The sequence below is a fragment of the Lepus europaeus genome, chromosome 17 (assembly GCF_033115175.1).
Source record: "Lepus europaeus isolate LE1 chromosome 17, mLepTim1.pri, whole genome shotgun sequence".
NCBI classification, from domain to species: domain Eukaryota; kingdom Metazoa; phylum Chordata; class Mammalia; order Lagomorpha; family Leporidae; genus Lepus; species Lepus europaeus.
In genome coordinates, this window is record NC_084843.1 from 43,911,647 (window position 1) to 43,929,332 (window position 17,686).

The 17,686-nt window shown below is 38.3% G+C and overlaps 1 protein-coding gene across 1 annotated transcript; it reads right to left on the reverse strand.

Annotated features, from left to right (window-relative positions):
* Positions 1 to 9,021: 9,021 nt before the first annotated feature.
* On the reverse strand, positions 9,022 to 14,355 carry MBL2 (mannose binding lectin 2). Its single transcript, XM_062214091.1, has 5 exons — positions 14,251 to 14,355; positions 12,970 to 13,162; positions 12,343 to 12,459; positions 10,242 to 10,310; positions 9,022 to 9,496 (listed from the first exon to the last, which is right to left on the reverse strand). The coding sequence occupies exons 2-5, from the start codon at positions 13,151 to 13,153 to the stop codon at positions 9,123 to 9,125; spliced, it is 744 nt and encodes a 247-aa protein (XP_062070075.1). The 5' UTR covers positions 13,154 to 13,162; positions 14,251 to 14,355; the 3' UTR covers positions 9,022 to 9,122.
* Positions 14,356 to 17,686: the final 3,331 nt, after the last annotated feature.

Sequence of the window (17,686 nt, forward strand, 5' to 3'; positions counted from 1 at the left end):
GGGAATTTTGAGGGAGAGGGATGATAGAATAGGGGGAACATAGACAACCCAAACATAAATAAAAGTTCTACAGCAAAGGGGTTACTAGAGGTTCACAATACCATGTTATATGGAGAGAGGATTTTGAAGGCCAAAAACAGAAAGAAACAGCAAAGAGATGGAAATGGTACTAATCCTGATTTAATCAGTATATTTTGTATTCATGTACTGGAATACCACACTGTACCTCATAGATACATATAGTTATTATTAAACAATTTTAAAGACACCCTTGTAAAGTTGCTATCCTTAGAAAGAGAATAAGGAAATTTGACCTTCCTGGAGAATACATGATAGGTGATAATGTGGAACCAGGGGCATGCAGATCATGTTGACCGTGAGGCTGAAGGATCCTGAGGAAACCACGAAGGATGTGGCAGTGTCAAGGTTGAGAGAAAAATAAGTGATGTGCTAACTCTACTGAAGGAGAGAAGCGTCCACTGACACTGTTAGAGAGGTTTCCAGCCTGAAGCCTCAAAGTGCCGATGAGCATCTCGGGGAGAAAGAAATGAAGTGACAGAAGCTTGTTCAAGAGAAAGGAAGGAAGCTTTTCAGGATATTCACCTGCCAGTACAGACCATGCCTCACATGCAGAGGTGCAAAGTTCTGAGGCAAATGGTCCAATGGGCCACAAAAAGGAGGAGCTAGAGATTTACCAAAAGTGATTTCGAGAGCTTAAGGACAAAAATAGAACTATTTACTCTTTACAAAACTAGTTTCTGTCCCTGAAACTGAAAGCTTGTGATAATTTGTTGGGAGTTCAGAAGGCTAAAAGAAATTCCATCATCGACAGACACGAGGTCAAAGATCAGAGACAAAAACTAATAGAAAGTGCGATTCAATTTCAGCTTCTACGAGTGGCTTCTCATGCATTTAATGATCCTGTGGAACAGTTGTCAGAGGAAATTTGTTCCCTAGTCTCTGTGCACAGGTGGTACTACCTCTGAGATAGGAAGATCTCTTGGCCCTCTCCTCAAACCCTCAACTTGGCTACACCTGGTTTATGTCCATACTCTTCCACTTTTCTATTTTTCTTTTCATCAGTTTAGTATTTCTTTGGGTGAGGAGATACTGGCAAGAGAACATTTTCTTTCTTCACCTTTTTCTGGGAATTTGGGTACATTCTTATCATCTGGTTTCCTATGAAGGGGTCATTGTGCTGACTTTAACCCATGAGGGCCTGAGATTTTTCCCTGGACATGCTCATCCAGAGAATGAAAGTGATTTACCTCCTGGATTAGCTCCTTTTCATGTTCTCTAGTAGTTTAAATAATGAAACAATCTGAGAACTTTAAATATTTTCTTTAGTTTACATTAAAATAGTCTTTATACAACATACCTAATGTAAGGATAGAAAATCTTTTTAAGCAATAGTTTTTATTTTCTCATTTTGCATCTTGATCATATTATTTTTAATAACAGAGTTATAAAATAGAGATCATCTATATTATTTCCCTAATATACTTTTTATTTTTTTTAAAATTGACACAGAATAGTTGTACAAATTTATGGGGTGCAATTTGATGGTTCAATAACTATAAACATATGTGATCATCGAATCAAGTAATTAGAATGAATATACAGATCACTTCAAACATTCTTATTTCTTTGCGGTGCGATTTTCAAAATCCTGTCTTCTAGCTACTTTAAGAAGTACAATATGTGATTATTAATTACAATCACCTAACTGTGCAATAGATGATTAGAACTTATTCCTTTGTGTCTAACTGTAACTTTGTACATGTTGACCAACCCCCACTGTCCTCTGTAATTTCCAGCCTCTGGTAACTAAAACTCTAGTCTCTAGCTCCATATGGTCAACTTTTTCCAAATTCCACATATGAGTGAAATCATATGGTTTTGTATTTTTATTTTATTTGTGTCTGGCTTATTTCATATAATTTCTTCTGAGTTCACCCATATTGTCAGGAATGAGAGAATTTAATATTTTTGTTTGATTAATATTTCATATATCACATTTTTATTTTAGTTTGCCTTTTTAAAAATCTTAGGTATACAGATTTCATATAGACAGATTTAGGAACACAGTGACATGGCCCACTCTAATCTCCATCCTGGCCATTGTCCTTCCTTTTATTATTGCCTCTCTTATTCCCTCTCTAAATTTGTACAATGATCTACTTTCAGTTTATTTGATACTCATATGATTAACTATATACCAAATCAAAAGTTCAACAAATAGTAAGAAGAAAAAAAACACTGTTAATCAATGACAGAGACAAGAGCTATAACCAATCACTGAATCTCAAAATGTCAATTTCACTCATATAAATTACCTTTTAGGTATTCTAATAGTTACTACAGATCCAAGAAAATATATGGTATTTGTCTTTTGATTGGAATAGCAAGTATGGCATTATTCAGGGGCCAAGTAATCAAAATATAAGGTTAGAGTTTGGTTTAACTATTTAATAAAATAAATAATAGTTTCCATTTTTTAATTTAAAAACTTGTCCTCTAGAAACCAGATTCTTTAATACGGGAAAGGTGTAATAGTCAGGAAATGAAACAATTCCATGATTTCCCAATAACAGAAATCACGGAAAGAAATAATTTGTAATCATGGACAAATTATTTCCAATTGATATATCTTGAAATTTCAAGATATGGGTAGATTTCAAAGTGTTTAAGATATTTTATAATCAAACTGTTGAAATCTTTACTTAGTATAGTTGGACTTCTGTACATAAAGTTAACTGAAAATGAATCATAATGAAGAATGGTACTGGGAAGGGGAGAGAGGAGGAGGGTTGGGACTGTGGGTGGGAGGGTGGGTATGGTGGGAAGAATCACTATATTCTTAAAGTTGTACTTATGAAATTTGTACTCCTTAAACAAATGGTTTCTTTGGGGGTGGAAAAAAGATAATTCATGCTAAAAAAAAATGGACCAAGTGCTTGGGCCCCTGCACCCAGATGGGAGTCCCAGAGGAAGCTCCTGGTTTCAGATGGGCACAGCTCCAACCATTGTGGCCATTTAGGGAGTGAACCAGTAGATGGATGACCTTTTTCTCTGTCTCTCCCTCTCTCTGTCTGTAGCTGTACCACTCAAATAAATAAATAAAATCTCGAAAAGAAAACTGTAGTATAACTCAGCAGTGAAATCATCCAGTCCTGGGCAATTAATAGTTAGGAGGGTCTTTACTACTGATTCGATCTCTTCTTGGTTATTTGTTTAAGCTTTATATGTCTTCATGACTCAGTTTTGGTAAATTGTATGTGTCCAGGAATCTATCTATTTTCTTCTAGATTTTCTAACTTGTTGGCATATACCTATTCTTATTCTTTTTTTTAAAACTTTTATTTAGTAAATATAAATTTCCAAAGTACAGTTTATGGATTACAATGGCTCCCCCCCCCCCATAACTTCCCTCTCACCTGCAACCCTCCCATCTCCCAGTCCCTCTCCCATTACATTCACATCAAGATTCATTTTCAATTATCTTTATATACAGAATATCAATTTAGTATATATTAAGTAAAGATTTAATCAGTTTGCACCCACAAAGAACATAAAGTGTAAAATAATGTTTGAGTACTAGTTAGAGCATTAATTCACATTGAACAACACATTAAGGACAGAGATCATACATGAGGAGTAAGCACACAATGACTCCTGTTGTTGACTTAACAAATTGACAATCTTGTTTATGGTGTCAGTAATCTCCTTAGACTCTAGTCATGAGTTGCCAAGGCTATGGAAGCCTTTTGAGTTCACCGACTTCAATCTTATTTAGACAAGGTCATAGTCAAAGTGGAAGTTCTCTCCTCCCTTCAGAGAAAGGTACCTCCTTCTTTGATGGCCCCATTCTTTCTACTGGGATATCACTAGCAGAGATCTCACATTTAGGTGTGTGGGTTTTTTTTTTTTTTTTCAGAGTGTCTTGGCTTTCCATGCCTAAAATACTCTCATGGGCTCTTCAGCCATATCTGAATGCCTTAAGGGCTGATTCTGAGGCCAGAGTGCTGTTTAGGACATCTGCCCTTCTATGAGTCTGCTGTGTATCCCCTTCCCATGTTGGATCATTCTCTCCCTTTTTGGTTCTATCAGTTAGTGTTAGCAGACACTAGTTTTGCTTATGTGATCCCTTTGACTCTTAGACCTATCAGTATGATCAATTTTGAACTGAAGATGATCACTTGGACTAGTGAGATGGCATTTATTTGACATACTGAATTCTTCATTTCTAATATTTCATTTTGATTTCTCTTCAAAATCTCAATCTCATGGGAAAATTTTTCTTCCATGTCATGTATGGATTTCTTTAACCCATAAATTTGCTTCTTTTGAATTCCTTTTCAGGCATTTGTTTCATCAATCTCTTCAACTTCACATTCTAATATTGAAGTGTTATGTTCCTTTAGGGGACTCATGTTGTCTTCTTTATTCTTGTTTCTTGAATTTCTGCATTAATTTTTAGGCATTTATAAAGATACTTGTTGTTTTTTTTTTCTACGATGGCTTTTATTTTTGAAGTATTCCTCTGTGGCTTAGTGGAGTGTCTGCTCTTTCACTGAACACCCAGGCCTATGCTGGGTGTCACTAGGGAGGTCTGGTCAGTGCTCCAGGATGGGGCAAGTATGCAGGGTGACACCCAAGTTGGGCATGGTGCATCTCCACTATTGTCAGCAGGGGCCTGGGTATAGGGCTGTTAGCACAATCACACCCTTACTCGCTCTCTTCCAAGGTGACCAATGCTTTGTGTCCATGCTCTTTGCTGCATAACCACACTGATGCATGGTGTACACCTTCCTTCCATAGAATTTCCATTATAGATTTTTCTCTAGCTTTCTCCTAATAATTAATAATGCACTTCTGCCACTTTATTGCTACAATTTTCCCCTAGCTTAAAGCAGTATGTCCTTTACCTATTCCACCATCTTGAAATCCCACCCCCCCATATCTCACATTTTCTTTATTCATTCTTCTGTAGATGAAACTGCATTTGATTCCAGATCTTAGTTACTGTGAATATTGCTTCACTTAATATTGGAGTACAGATATCTCTTTGATATACCACTTTTGTTTCCTTTTTGTATACCCAGTAGTGGGATTGCTGTATTATATGGTAGTTGTTTTTGAAATTTCTGAGGAATCTGTAACTGTTTTCTCTGACAACCATACTAGTTTATATTCCTACTAACTGTATATGGATTCTTTTCCCCCACATCCTCGCCAGAACTTTTTATCTTTTGTATTTTTGATGATATTCATTCTGAAATGATTTCTCACTATGGTTTTCATTTGCATTTCTTTGATGATTAGTTGTGTGGAGTATCTTTCCATGTACTTGTTGCCTATTTCTGTGTCTTCCTTTGAGAAATGTCTGTATAGTTATTTTGTAGAATTCCTGGTTCCTAGTTTGGGCCTGACTGGTTACTAGCCCAAACCGTGTTGTTGCAGCAGCCATTTGAGGAGTGAAATAGTAAATGAAGTGTTTTTCTCTCTCTGTGTGTGTCTCTCTGTCTCTTTCTGTCTTTCTCTGTCTCTCTCATTCACTCTTAATCCGCATTTCCAACACACAAATATTAAAAGGAAAAGGAGGATAGCTGGAGAGGTGCTGTGTCAGGGGTAAATATTTTCCAAGATTAGGTAAACTGAAAAACAAATTGGATCAGATGCTGGACTCAAATCCTAGAGACAGAATCAAATCAAAGTCCTAGTTTGGAGGACATAGGTTTCCTCTCTGAAAGTGTGGTGGCCTGAAATCTTCCCTATAGTTACATGACACATTGATTTCTGTTAGGGATGAGGGACCTTTAAGCCAGGATCAGTGCTAAGCTCTACTGCACCTACTTGTGTATTTGTAACTACGTCTCACTTGGTTCCTCACTGGAGGAACCATGACTCATTCCAGAACAGGTGGTTGAACTGCTGTCAGACCTCCTCCTAATGCAGAACAATGCTTGGTTCTGTCCTAAAGGCAAGCTGTGTTGCTTATCTTTCTGTTTTAGCTAAGTGTAGCCTGTTGTAACCCTAATGTTAGGGTACTCACCACTCAGAGGAAGGATACTCTAATCACCACACAATTATTCCTTTATGTCAGCTTTGGGGTATATTGAAAATTATGCCCTGACTGTGCTGCTACTGGAACATTTGAGGATTTCATGCTGACATATCTCTTATAATGTGCTGGGTCAGAAGCCAGAAGGGGAGCTTAATAATATTGTCTGCAGTTTTTGTTAGATGCTCCACACATTTCCCATGTGTGGAAAATGATGGGTATTTGTATGTGTATTTTCAGCCCTAACCCATAAGTTAACTCTTCATTAATGTGTATAATTTGTATGTTCTGTTTTTCTCTCTATGGTCACTCTCCAGCTAAAACCTCTGACAGAAGGCTGGCGCCGTGGCTTAACAGGTTAATCCTCCGCCTTGCGGCGCCGGCACACCAGGTTCTAGTCCCGGTCGGGGCGCCGGATTCTATCCCGGTTGCCCCTCTTCCAGGCCAGCTCTCTGCTATGGCCTGGGAAGGCAGTGGAGGATGGCCCAAGTCCTTGGGCCCTGCACCCGCATGGGAGACCAGGAGAAGCACCTGGCTCCTGGCTTTGGATCAGCGTGATGCGCCGGCTGCAGCGGCCATTGGAGGGAGAACCAACGGCAAAAAGGAAGACCTTTCTGTCTGTCTCTCTCTCTCACTATCCACTCTGCCTGTCAAAAAAACAAACAAACAAAAAACAAAACAAAACAAAACAAAAAAAAAACCTCTGACAGAGACTGCAGTATGGAAAGCAACAGAGGAGAGGCTGAGTTTCTCAGTTAAGAAGTATGGGGGAGGAAGGACCAGCATTGTGACTTAGTGCGTTAAAGTTCTGGTCTGCAGTGCCAGATCCCATGTGGGTGCTGGTTTAAGTCCCGGCTGCTCCACTTCCTATCCAGCTCTCTGCTACAGCCTGGGAAAGCAGTAGAACATGACCCAAGTGCTTGGGCTTCTGCATCCGTGTGGGAGACCCAGAAGAAGCTCCAGAATCCTGGCTTCAGATTGTCCCAACTCCAACGATTGCAGCCATTTGGGGGAGTGAACTAGCAGATGGAAGATCTCTCTCTCTCTCTCTCTGTCTTTCAAATAAATAAATAAATCTGCCTTTCAAATATACAAGTAAATCTTTAAAAAAAGAAGTATTGGGGGAAGATGTCATCCCTGGCTCAGAGTGGAGATTGAAATTAACAGATTGCAGGCATCAGATGGATGTAGACCTTCTGGATATATAAATGGGGATTTTATTATTGAGGAGCTACAGTTGAGCATTAGCATAAGCAGGCCCAGAATTTCAGAGGCCACTATCAAGATAACTACATCTTGGAAGCACACAAGAGTAGAACAAAAATGGTAAAAGGCACAGAAAATAATCACTTGGTCAAGGATCTCTAGGAATGGCAGAATTCCAGTGCTAATGAGATGAAGAGTGCTTCATATCTCCATGACAGTGTGACTTAATAAATCCTAAAAGAGGAGTGGATGAGGTTACCTCAGAACCCAGAGACAGCCTTTAGAGAAGTTTCTGCTGGTGGTGGTCCTGGGGAGAGATTATTCAGGTGATAGATTCCTGCTGATAGGAGGGTAAATTATATGACTACCTCAGAAAATGGGCCATAAATATTTAGGGTAAACATGTACTTTTCCCGTGACATACTAAATCGTTTACTTGGTAAATAGCTACAAGAATTTAATGCATCACATCTACCAAAGACAAGAAATGTTCGAGTTTTTTGGTTAATGTTCACAAATTGTAAGCTGCCCAAGTGTCTGTCATCAAGAACATGAGTAAACTGAAGTATATTAATGAGAGCTCTATATAGCAATGGAAAGGGATAAACTGCTACATGCAACAACATGAATGAATTTTACAGACTTGTGTGAAAAAAGCAATACATAAAATAGTACATACACTTTGATTCCAACTTTAAATTCATAAATAGACAAAATCAATGTATGAAAACAGAGTTCAAAGTAGTGTTTATTTTGGGGAAAAATTAACAAGGGAGAATAACAAAGAGAATGCTAAGAGACTAGAAATAGCCTGGATTGTGATCTAGAAAGTGACTACATAGTTGGTTATGTTTGTAAGAACTCAATCTTTTTACTTGAGACTTGGGATCTTTATATAATTTAATATCTCATTAAAAAAAAGTTTCAGGGCCAGCGCTGTGGCATAGCTGGTAAAACTGTTGTCTCTCCTTCTCTCTCTGTGTAACTCTGACTTTCAAATAAATAAATAAATCTTTTAAAAAAAGGTTTCAACTACAAAACAGAACCTCTTTTTAAAAAGATTTTATTTATTTGAGAGGTAGAATTGCAGACAGAGGGAGATGCAGAGAGAGAGGTCTTCCATCCGCTGGGTCACTCTCCAGATGGCCACAGCAGCTGGAGCTGAGCCAATCCAAACAGGAGTCAGGAGCTTCTTCCAGTCTCCCACATAGGTGCAGGGGCCCAAGCACTTGGGTCATCTTCTACTGCTTTCCCAGACCATAGAAGAGAACTGGATCAGAAGAGGAGCAGCCGGAACATAAACTGGCACCCATAACAATGCCAGCACCACAGGCAGAGGCTTAATCTACGCCACAGCTCTAGCCCCAGCAGATTCTCTTAATATCTGAGATTCGCTTAAAAGTTACAGTGTTAGTTTGGGGTGATGTCACTGGAGAAGTCCCCATCCCATCAGAAAGGGAGTCCCAACAGGTGTAGTTTCTTGTAGCAAATGGAAAAATTAATCCATTTAATTTTTATATGTTAGCAAGTTAACACTACTCAAATACAAGTATTATAGTCTAATTAAATTACTACTACTACTACTATTACTGTGTTGTTGTGTTAGTGATCCTTAGTGATTGGGGCTCAACCAGAAACTCTTCTTGGATCACTGTCAACCTCCTCTCCTTGCTTTTTTCACTTCCTTCTCTCATTCATTTAATCTATTCTCCTAATTTTCTCCAATTCCCCATGAAAGAGGGACCCAGCACTGAATACAAAGATATTGACAGAATTTATTTTCAAGGTAGATTTTTGGCCTGTGTGGTACAGTAAAGGGATGGGGTGGGGGCGTTCTGAGAGTTGAGTTCTTTCAGCCAGAGAACTCACAGACTGCAAAATAGGAGGAGGAGCAGGACACATCATTCCACTTGCCATCTGGCTTGATCACTGTACAGTCTTCCCCAGATCCAGCATCATTGGGCTCATGCTCATTCCAGTTTTGATAGCTCAGTGCCCTTCCTTTCAGATCCACAAACTGGCCTTCTGTTCCCTTATCTGTAATTCCTAGGAAGGCGTCGCCATTGATCAGGCTCTGGATGGCACTGTTCTCTTTAGCATTACTGGGGATGGCCACAGAGGCCTGAAATTGGGCACACAGAGCTTCTACTTCACTAAAGCTCATCTTTCTATGATTGTTCAAGAAGAATTTCTTCCCAACTTTTTTGCCCAAAGAGAAGAACAGCCCTAAAATGTGAAGAAAAGAAAATAAAGTGACATTAGCTCAAAGTATTATTCTGTATAAAGGCTTCTAGAATACTGTGGCCAGATAAAACACAATTATGTCCACTTAAATAAACGATGAAATTTAGTATTCATATAAACTCCTGTCCAAGTTTTGGAACATACTTGTACTCCAAAAAAAAAAAAAAAAAAAAAAAAAAAAACCCTTTTTTTTTTTTCAACCTGAAATTCAAATTTAATTGTTGTCTTATTTTTGTTTGGTAAGTATTTGAACCTTAATGTGAAGAGACATACTGACCCAAAGACATTCGTCCATCTGGATAAAAGTTCTAGGATGTACACTTTGTAATTCTGAATTTTACCACACTATTAACTTGAAACTAAATAAAGTTATTTGAATATATTTTCCCCAGGTCACTAGCAAATTTTGGGTCCCATCACCAGTTCTCAACAGCAGCATAGTAGAGGGGAATAGGTCTCATATTAAGTGGGCAGTAAACAGAGGATAAAGGATCAGAGTATTTGTATTCAAAGTGATGTCAATTTAAAGCTGTCCCTCATTTTTATTAGCTATGTGCATTTGAGCAAGTCATTTATCTTTCCTTTGCACTACTTCTACTAAATGATTTTTATGAGATCAGATTATGAAGAAGGCCTATCTAGAAAATGATATGTATTCAATAAATATTTATTGTTTTCTACCATTTCCAAACTTCAAGCTCAATGAAGAAAAAGAAAGCAAACTTACACTTTTTAATTTTCTCTAATTCTGCTCGCAGAGCTCCTCTTTCAGAATCAGCCACGCTGGTATCACATTCTAGAATATTTAAAAAGAGTAAAGGAACATTGTTAAGAAGGATCTCAAAGCCATGAATACAGGGAGGAATATCTCTTTCAAACTGAAAAAAAATCTCTTTATGATGATATTTACACCCTAAAGGAATATGAAAAACACTAAAAATCAAAAATAAACAGAAATTTCTGTTTCTGGGGCTGGCATTGTGGTCAGGCAGATTAAGCATAATATGGAATGATACTGGCATCCCATATTAGAGCATTGGTTTGGTACCCAGTTGCTCAGCTTCCAATCCATCTCTCTGCTAATGTACCTTGGAAAATAGTAGAAGATAGTCCAAATGCTTGGGCCCGTCAGCCACATGAGAGACCTGGATTGAGTTCCAGGCTCCTAATTTCAGCTTGGCCATTGTGGACATTTGGAGTGAACCAGTGAATGGAAGATTGATTCTCTCTCTCTCTCTCTCTCTCTCTCTCCCTCCCTCTTTCTTGTTGTGTTACTCTGCCTTTCAAATAATTACAATAAGTCTGATAAAAAATGTATTTCCAGTAAGCCTAAAACATATTTCTTCATTTCTTACCTGTATCCAAATGCATTGTATGCATATGTATACAACATACACATGCATAAAAACATTCTGAATACCTAGCAAGATAGGAGTCCATAGAGCATGTTGTTTACAATTATCATTTTCCAAATAAATTGCTCCATCAAGGCTAAAAAGAAATGTCTTTTGCAATTATTATGAGCTGGTGAATATTGACTGAAAAGATTACAAGTTTTTTCTTAGGGGATACTTTATTATTATTTTTTGTTTTTTTGTTTGTTTGTTTGTTTCATGAAATTTGTTCTATTAGTCAAAAAACAAGGTTTTTTTGTGTAAGTTTCCCATTATCCAAGTAGACAGGCTATGAGGAAAATTAGGTGTACCAGGTGACAAAAATGGCATAGTATGGTATAGTTTCTCTCCTTAATAAATAGAATTTATTTTCCAACTCCTTTAATTTGGGCTGGGCTTTTGAAAATATTTTTAGTGAATATAATATGATATAAAGTACAATCTATGTATTTTGAGATGTAAGGAGGCCTTGAAGCTTCTTTTTTTCTACTCTATGAATTTTAAGATCAATGCTATGTGAACAAGCCATGGCTAGCCTGTTGCATGACATGAGACCTGTTCCTCAATTGCCTTCATCACTTTAGCTAACATCCAAACAGAAACCAGATATATGATTGACACCACTGTCCTCAGTTGACACAGTCACATGATCACAGCAGAGTCATTCATTGACTCACAAAACTGTGATTGAAATAAATGGCTGTGTTTTTAAACTACTAATTTTGAGATTGATTTCATTTTTTTTTTTTTTTTTTTTTGGACAGGCAGAGTTAGAGAGAGAGAGAGAGAAGAAGGTCTTCCTTCCATTGGTTCACCCCCCAAATGGCCGCTACGGCTGGCGCACAGCACCGATCCGAAGCCAGGAGCCAGGTGCTTTCTCCCGGTCTCCCGTGCGGGTGCAGGGCCCAAGCACTTGGGCCATCCTCCACTGCCCTCCCGGGCCACAGCAGAGAGCTGGACTGGAAGAGGAGCATCTGAGACAGAATCCGGCACACTGACTGGGACTAGAACCCGAGGTGCTGGTGCCTCAGGTGGAGGATTAGCCTAGTGAGCCACGGCGCCAGCCTGAGATTGATTTCTTATGGAGTAAAATATAACCTACATCCCATGAGCATATGCTTTTATGAAATGAGGCACAGAAAGCTCACACTTAGCCAATGGAACCAGGTTTTCATGTTGGACCATGTCAGCTGAAATAAAACCTGGCCCCACCTTCTCCAGGGGATAATAGTGAGAGAATGACTTTGAAAGTTTTATATATTTATACTCAAGCACCAACAGGCGTATCTTAGGTCTCTAACATAGGAGGGTCCTGAATCAGGAAGCAGAGTTAGGAACTTTTCTTTGAAGAATAAGGAAAAGTGGAATCTGCTTTTTGGTAGTCAAGAATTCTGGGGGCCCTCAGCTCAGACCTTGCTAGGACAAGCTCCTTACCTCGAATTTCTCCAGGGTCTCCTTTTTGGCCAGTTTTTCCAGGTAACCCAGGAGGACCTGGGTTTCCTGGAGGCCCCATCTTTCCAGGAGGGCCCTGCAAGCCTCTGAGCCCTTCACCTGTTGGGAGATGAGAGTCATGATTTGTTATCCATGCCCTTGCTAGATTTCTCCAAGGATTTGTGAAAGGAAACATTGAACAAGGGCCAACCTTTCTGGGCCACTACTCCAATGACCCAGAGAAGGAAAAGAAATCCTTCTGTGGCCAATGGAATGACCTGCCCTGAAGGTCACTTTCCAGGGTGGGCAAGATAAGCACTTGTCATAAACTTTTGTAGAGAAATCTGGAAATCCAGAGAAGGGAGAGTGTATCTCTGTTTTCAATTATAATATGAGAGGTTTTCAAAAATATTCACGGAAAATGTTTGTCATGAAAAAAATGCATGGATTTCAAAATTTTTGTCACCACAATAAACATATTTTTAAATTCCATTTTCCCTGAAAGTTTTGAAGTATCCTTGTATGTAGTTGAAAGAATACAGTCTACTTAAATAGAGATTATCCTCATACCCCAAGGCAGTTTCCTTTGGTAAGGAAAGAATTTCAGAGACAGAATCGCCCAGTGTGTACCTGGTTCTCCCTTTTCTCCCTTTGAGCCATCACGTCCATCTTTGCCTGGGAAGCCATTCATGCCTGGAGAATAGCAGGCAATTGTTGGGCAGTTGTTTGCATTGTCCTCGTGGGTTATGGTTTCTGAATAAGATGCTGCTACCACACTCAGGAGAAGAAGAGGGAGTGATGGAAACAGGAACATGATGCTCACCTTGGGGTAGGGAAAGTCAAGAAAGATGATTTCATCTTCTTCCGTTAATCAGTGCATATTTACCAAACATGGCCTCTGACCTGTAACCTGGACACTGGCAATGTGGAATGAGTGACCAATTCCTAGCCTTTGGAATGGAGATTTGGAAATGTAAATATTCCTTAGGGCATTGTGAAATTAGTACTTGAACAAAAGTAATTATAACAACATGTAGTGGGAACCCTAGAGAGGCAGTCACCAGAGCTCAGGGATCTTGTGTTGCTGCTGGAAGGTTGTGAATATACCTTTTAATGTTAGTGACAGCAAATGCACTACATATTACCAACTCACCTATTGCCTTAAGGAGTGGGAATGAATGGAAATCTCAGTTTCTGCAAGGGCTCCCTGTCTTCTCCCCTTACCTCCCCTTTAGGGCCCATAAACAGCCTGCATCCCATTTTTATATATTGGTAGATGGTTTCTCTCCATGGCTGGTTTCCCATAAATTATTTGGGGGAAGCACTAAACTGTGTTCTGACAATCCAGAGAGGAACAGAGAGGAATTCCCAAGGTCCTGACTTCAGATCAGGCCATCTACTAGTCACTAACCATTCCCAGAAATAACTCGAGTTTTCTTCCTTTTTTGGTGTCTTCTTCCCACAGGAAGATGGGTTTGCTAGAGGGAATATCATTCTTGGAAGTTATCAATATGTTGGCCCTGGTGGGATGTGAAGCCTCTTTCTACTTCATGGCAGGAATTCCCTGTATTTTGTGAGTCAAAATCACTGGTTATTAGACAACCTACTCATATCTCCCTCCAATTTCTCAATCTCAATATTTCACCCGACCTTCAAAATCTTTCCTTCTGCTGTTCCAGCATCCAATCCCCAGCTACGTAATCCTCTGTGTAACCCTTTGCAAATGAAGGCAGTCTCCTTTGCCATTACTCAGGTAGTGGAGGAAAGTCATAGGTGTGTCAGCACAAGCAGAGAGTTCTACCACTCCCCTTCTCCCACCCATAGAAAGACTCCTTTCAGGCCTCCATGATCAAGTCAAGCCTCGAGACACTAGACCCAGGGATGCAAACCCATTTACCAGAAATGACTTACTAGGGTTTCGGCTGAGCAGGGATTCAGTGAGAAGGAAGCTGTCCCTCCAGCAGATGCCTTAGAGTTAGGGAGGTGACTGGATTTAGCAATATAGAGCCAAATCAACTTCGCAAACTGGAATAGCTCTGGTTTGGCCTTCAACCCTAGGTTAATAAATAACTCCTTTCATAATTACGTATAACTTTTCATAGGAGCGTTCCCCAGGGGCCTCCAGTGCACTGCTAAGTGCTTGTCTGCTTTAATACAGCACAATCCCTCCTTTAGTTGCCATCTATTTTGGTCACTCTCATCTCTGAGATACCATAAGTGGTTTTTGCTGGTTAGGCATGTTGAAATCCTTGATTCTTATATCCAATAGAGACTTATCTACCCAAGAATGCACATACACTTGTGTACACCTACTGTACATATAGGCATGAACATATGGATACACAACTCTGGTTACTGTTAACAGACTAAGACTGCTACTGCCTCAGTGCATCACTGACTGACTGCTTCTCTTCTATGCAGATGCTCCTGTTTCAGAGAAATCTCTCTTCATCACTACCTAAAAATAGCACCACCTAGATACACTGTATCCTTTAGTTTGCATTATTTTCCTTTATACTACATATACCATACTTATGATAGCTGTATATTTATTTTACTATTATTTTGTTGTAAAATATATAAAACATGAAATTTATAACTTTGGCCATTATTATGTATACAGTCTGGTGACATAAAGGACATACAACCATTGCCACTATCTCCTGAAATTTCTCACTGTTCTGAGCTAAAATCTGTACTATTAAAAAACAAGGCCACTTCCCCCTCTTTCCTGCTACTGGTAACTACCGTTAGCTACACTTTGTGCATCTATAAGTGTAATTATTCTAGTTACTTCATGTAAATATAATCTTGTAATCATTGACATTTTGTGTCTGGATTATTTCACCAGAATGTCTTCAATGTTCATTCATGTTATAGGATGTATTATAATTTAATTCCTTGATAAATCTTAATAGTATCCATTGCATGTATATGCTACTTTTTGGAAGCTTTGTTTTTTATGACAACACAACTCAACTCAATTGTACCTCATCATGTGAATGGATAAATAAGCTTTAATGTAGTCATACAATAAAAAACTGACCAAATAGAATAGGGTATTGGTTCATGTAATAACTTAGATGAATCTCATGTTATTTTGCGTACATGAAATTTAATCTCAAAAATATCCAAAAGATAAGGTCCATTTGATAGAGTGTTCTTGAAATGCCAAATGTATAGTTGTGAGGAACAGACTGGTGGTGGGCAGAGTCATAGGTAGCATGTGAAGCATAGGGAAGTTTGTGGAAATGAAAGAATTTTGTTTCTAGATAGTGGTAGTTATACAAGCTTTTGATTGTAATAATTTTTAATAGAATTAGACACACACTCCTCCCTCCCAAAAAAGACTCAGATAAATAATGGCTAAATTCAAATAGCATGTATCTTTTTAAATTTTATTTAAGGTATATAAATTTCATGTATTTCCTAAATACAGATTCAGGAACATAGTGATACTTCCTATCTTACCCTCCCTCCTGCCCAGGATCCCACACTTTTTCCTCTTCCCTCTTCTAATCCCATTCTTAAGATCTATTTTCTAATCCCATTCTTAAGATCTATTTTCAGTTAACTTTATACTCATAAGGTTAACCCTAAACTAAGCAAAGAGTTTAACAAAGAATATGGGGAAAAAAATACTGTTCCTTAACAGTTGAGACAAGGGCTGTAAACAAACATAAAATCTCAAAATATCAATTTTACTCCTATGGATTTCCTTTTAGGTACTCTATTGGTTACCATAGATCAGGGGAAAATGTATGTTATTTGTCCCTTTTTTTTTTTACTGACTTATTTCACTAAGTATAATGATTTCTAGTTGCATCCATTTTGTTGTGAAAAGGCAGGTTTTTTTTTTTTTTTTTAACGACCTGTAGTATTCAATAGTGTATATGTACCATAATTCATTTAATCTTAAGTAGATGGACATCTGGGTTGATTCCATATTTTAGTTGTTGTGAATTGAACTGCAATAAACCTGGGTGGTAGAGATCACTTTCTCACATGCTGATTTCATTGCATTTGTGTAAATTCCTAGGGGTGGGATGGCTGGGTCACAAGGTAGATCTATTTTCAGCTTTCGGAAGATTCTCCATTCTGCCTTCCACAGTGGTTGTACCAGTTTACATTCCTAGCAACAGTGGATTAAGGTCCCTTTTTCCCCACATCCTCACCAGCATTTATTGTTTATTGATTTCTGTAGAACCTTTCTAACTGGGGTGAGGTGAAACCTGATTGTGGTTTTGATTTGCATCTTTCAAAAAGCTCAACGAGTGGTGACAAATTCTTTTAATTTCTATTTCTAATTGAATGTCTTTGATTCACCTTCATTCATAAATGAGAGCTTTGCAGGGTACAGTATTCTGGGTTGACAGTTTTTTCCCCTTGAGACTTGGACTCTTTCTCTCCATTCTCTCCTAACCTGTAAGGTTTCTGATGAGAGTCAGTTGTGAGTTTAATTGGAGATCCTCTAAAGGAATCTGGCATTTCTCTATTGGATATTTAGAATCTTTTCTTCATATTTTACTTTTGAAAGTTTGACTACAATGTGTTATGGTGAAGCTCTTTTCTGGTTGTTTCTATGAGGAGTTCTATGTGCTTCTTCTACTTGGATCCTGTTCTTTCCCCAAATTGGGGAAGTTTTCTGTAACTATGTCACTACATAGGCCTTCTAATCCATTTTCTTTTCACACCTTCAGGAACTCTTATGACCCATATGTTGGGTCATTTGATAATATCCCATAAATCTCCAACACTGTTTTTAATTTTGCTAATTTCTTCTTCTTTTTTGGTATGACTAAGGAAGTTCCAAAGATTTGTCTTCTAGCGAAGATATTCTTTATTTTGACCTACCAAGTCTATTGTTAAGGCTCTGCACTGTATTTTTTGACATATTGAATTCTTCATTTCTAATATTTCTTTTTGATTTCTTTTCAAAATCTGAATTTCATAGGAAAGTTACTCATTTGTGTCATATATGAATTTCTTTAATTCATGAATTTGCTTCTCATTTGCTCCTGAGTAATCCTATGATTAATCTTTTGAATTGTATTTCAGGGGTTTAATAAATCTCTTCGTCTTCACATTCTAATATTGAAGTGTTTTGTGTTCCTTTGGTGGACTCATGTTGTCTTCCTTATTCTTGTTTCTTTAATTTCTGCATTTATTTTTAGGCATTTGTGGAGATACTTTTTTTTTTTTTTTTACTCTTTTATCTTTGAAATATACCTCTGTGGCTTAGTGGAGTGTCTGCTCTTTCAGTGAATACCCTGGAGTGTTTGCTGGATGTGGCCAGGGAGTGCAGGCCAGTATTCCAGGGTGTGACAAGTATACCGAGTGACACCCA

Excerpts from the sequence above, each read along its gene's own strand:
- MBL2 (XM_062214091.1), bottom strand. The coding sequence starts at position 13,153 with ATGTTCCTGTTTCCATCACTCCCTCTTCTTCTCCTGAGTGTGGTAGCA. Across the intron at positions 10,311-12,342 it reads AGACCCTGGAGAAATTCGAG|AATGTGATACCAGCGTGGCT; the intron begins GTAAGGAGCTTG and ends TAAATATTCTAG. Across the intron at positions 9,497-10,241 it reads ATTAGAGAAAATTAAAAAGT|GGCTGTTCTTCTCTTTGGGC; the intron begins GTAAGTTTGCTT and ends TTCACATTTTAG.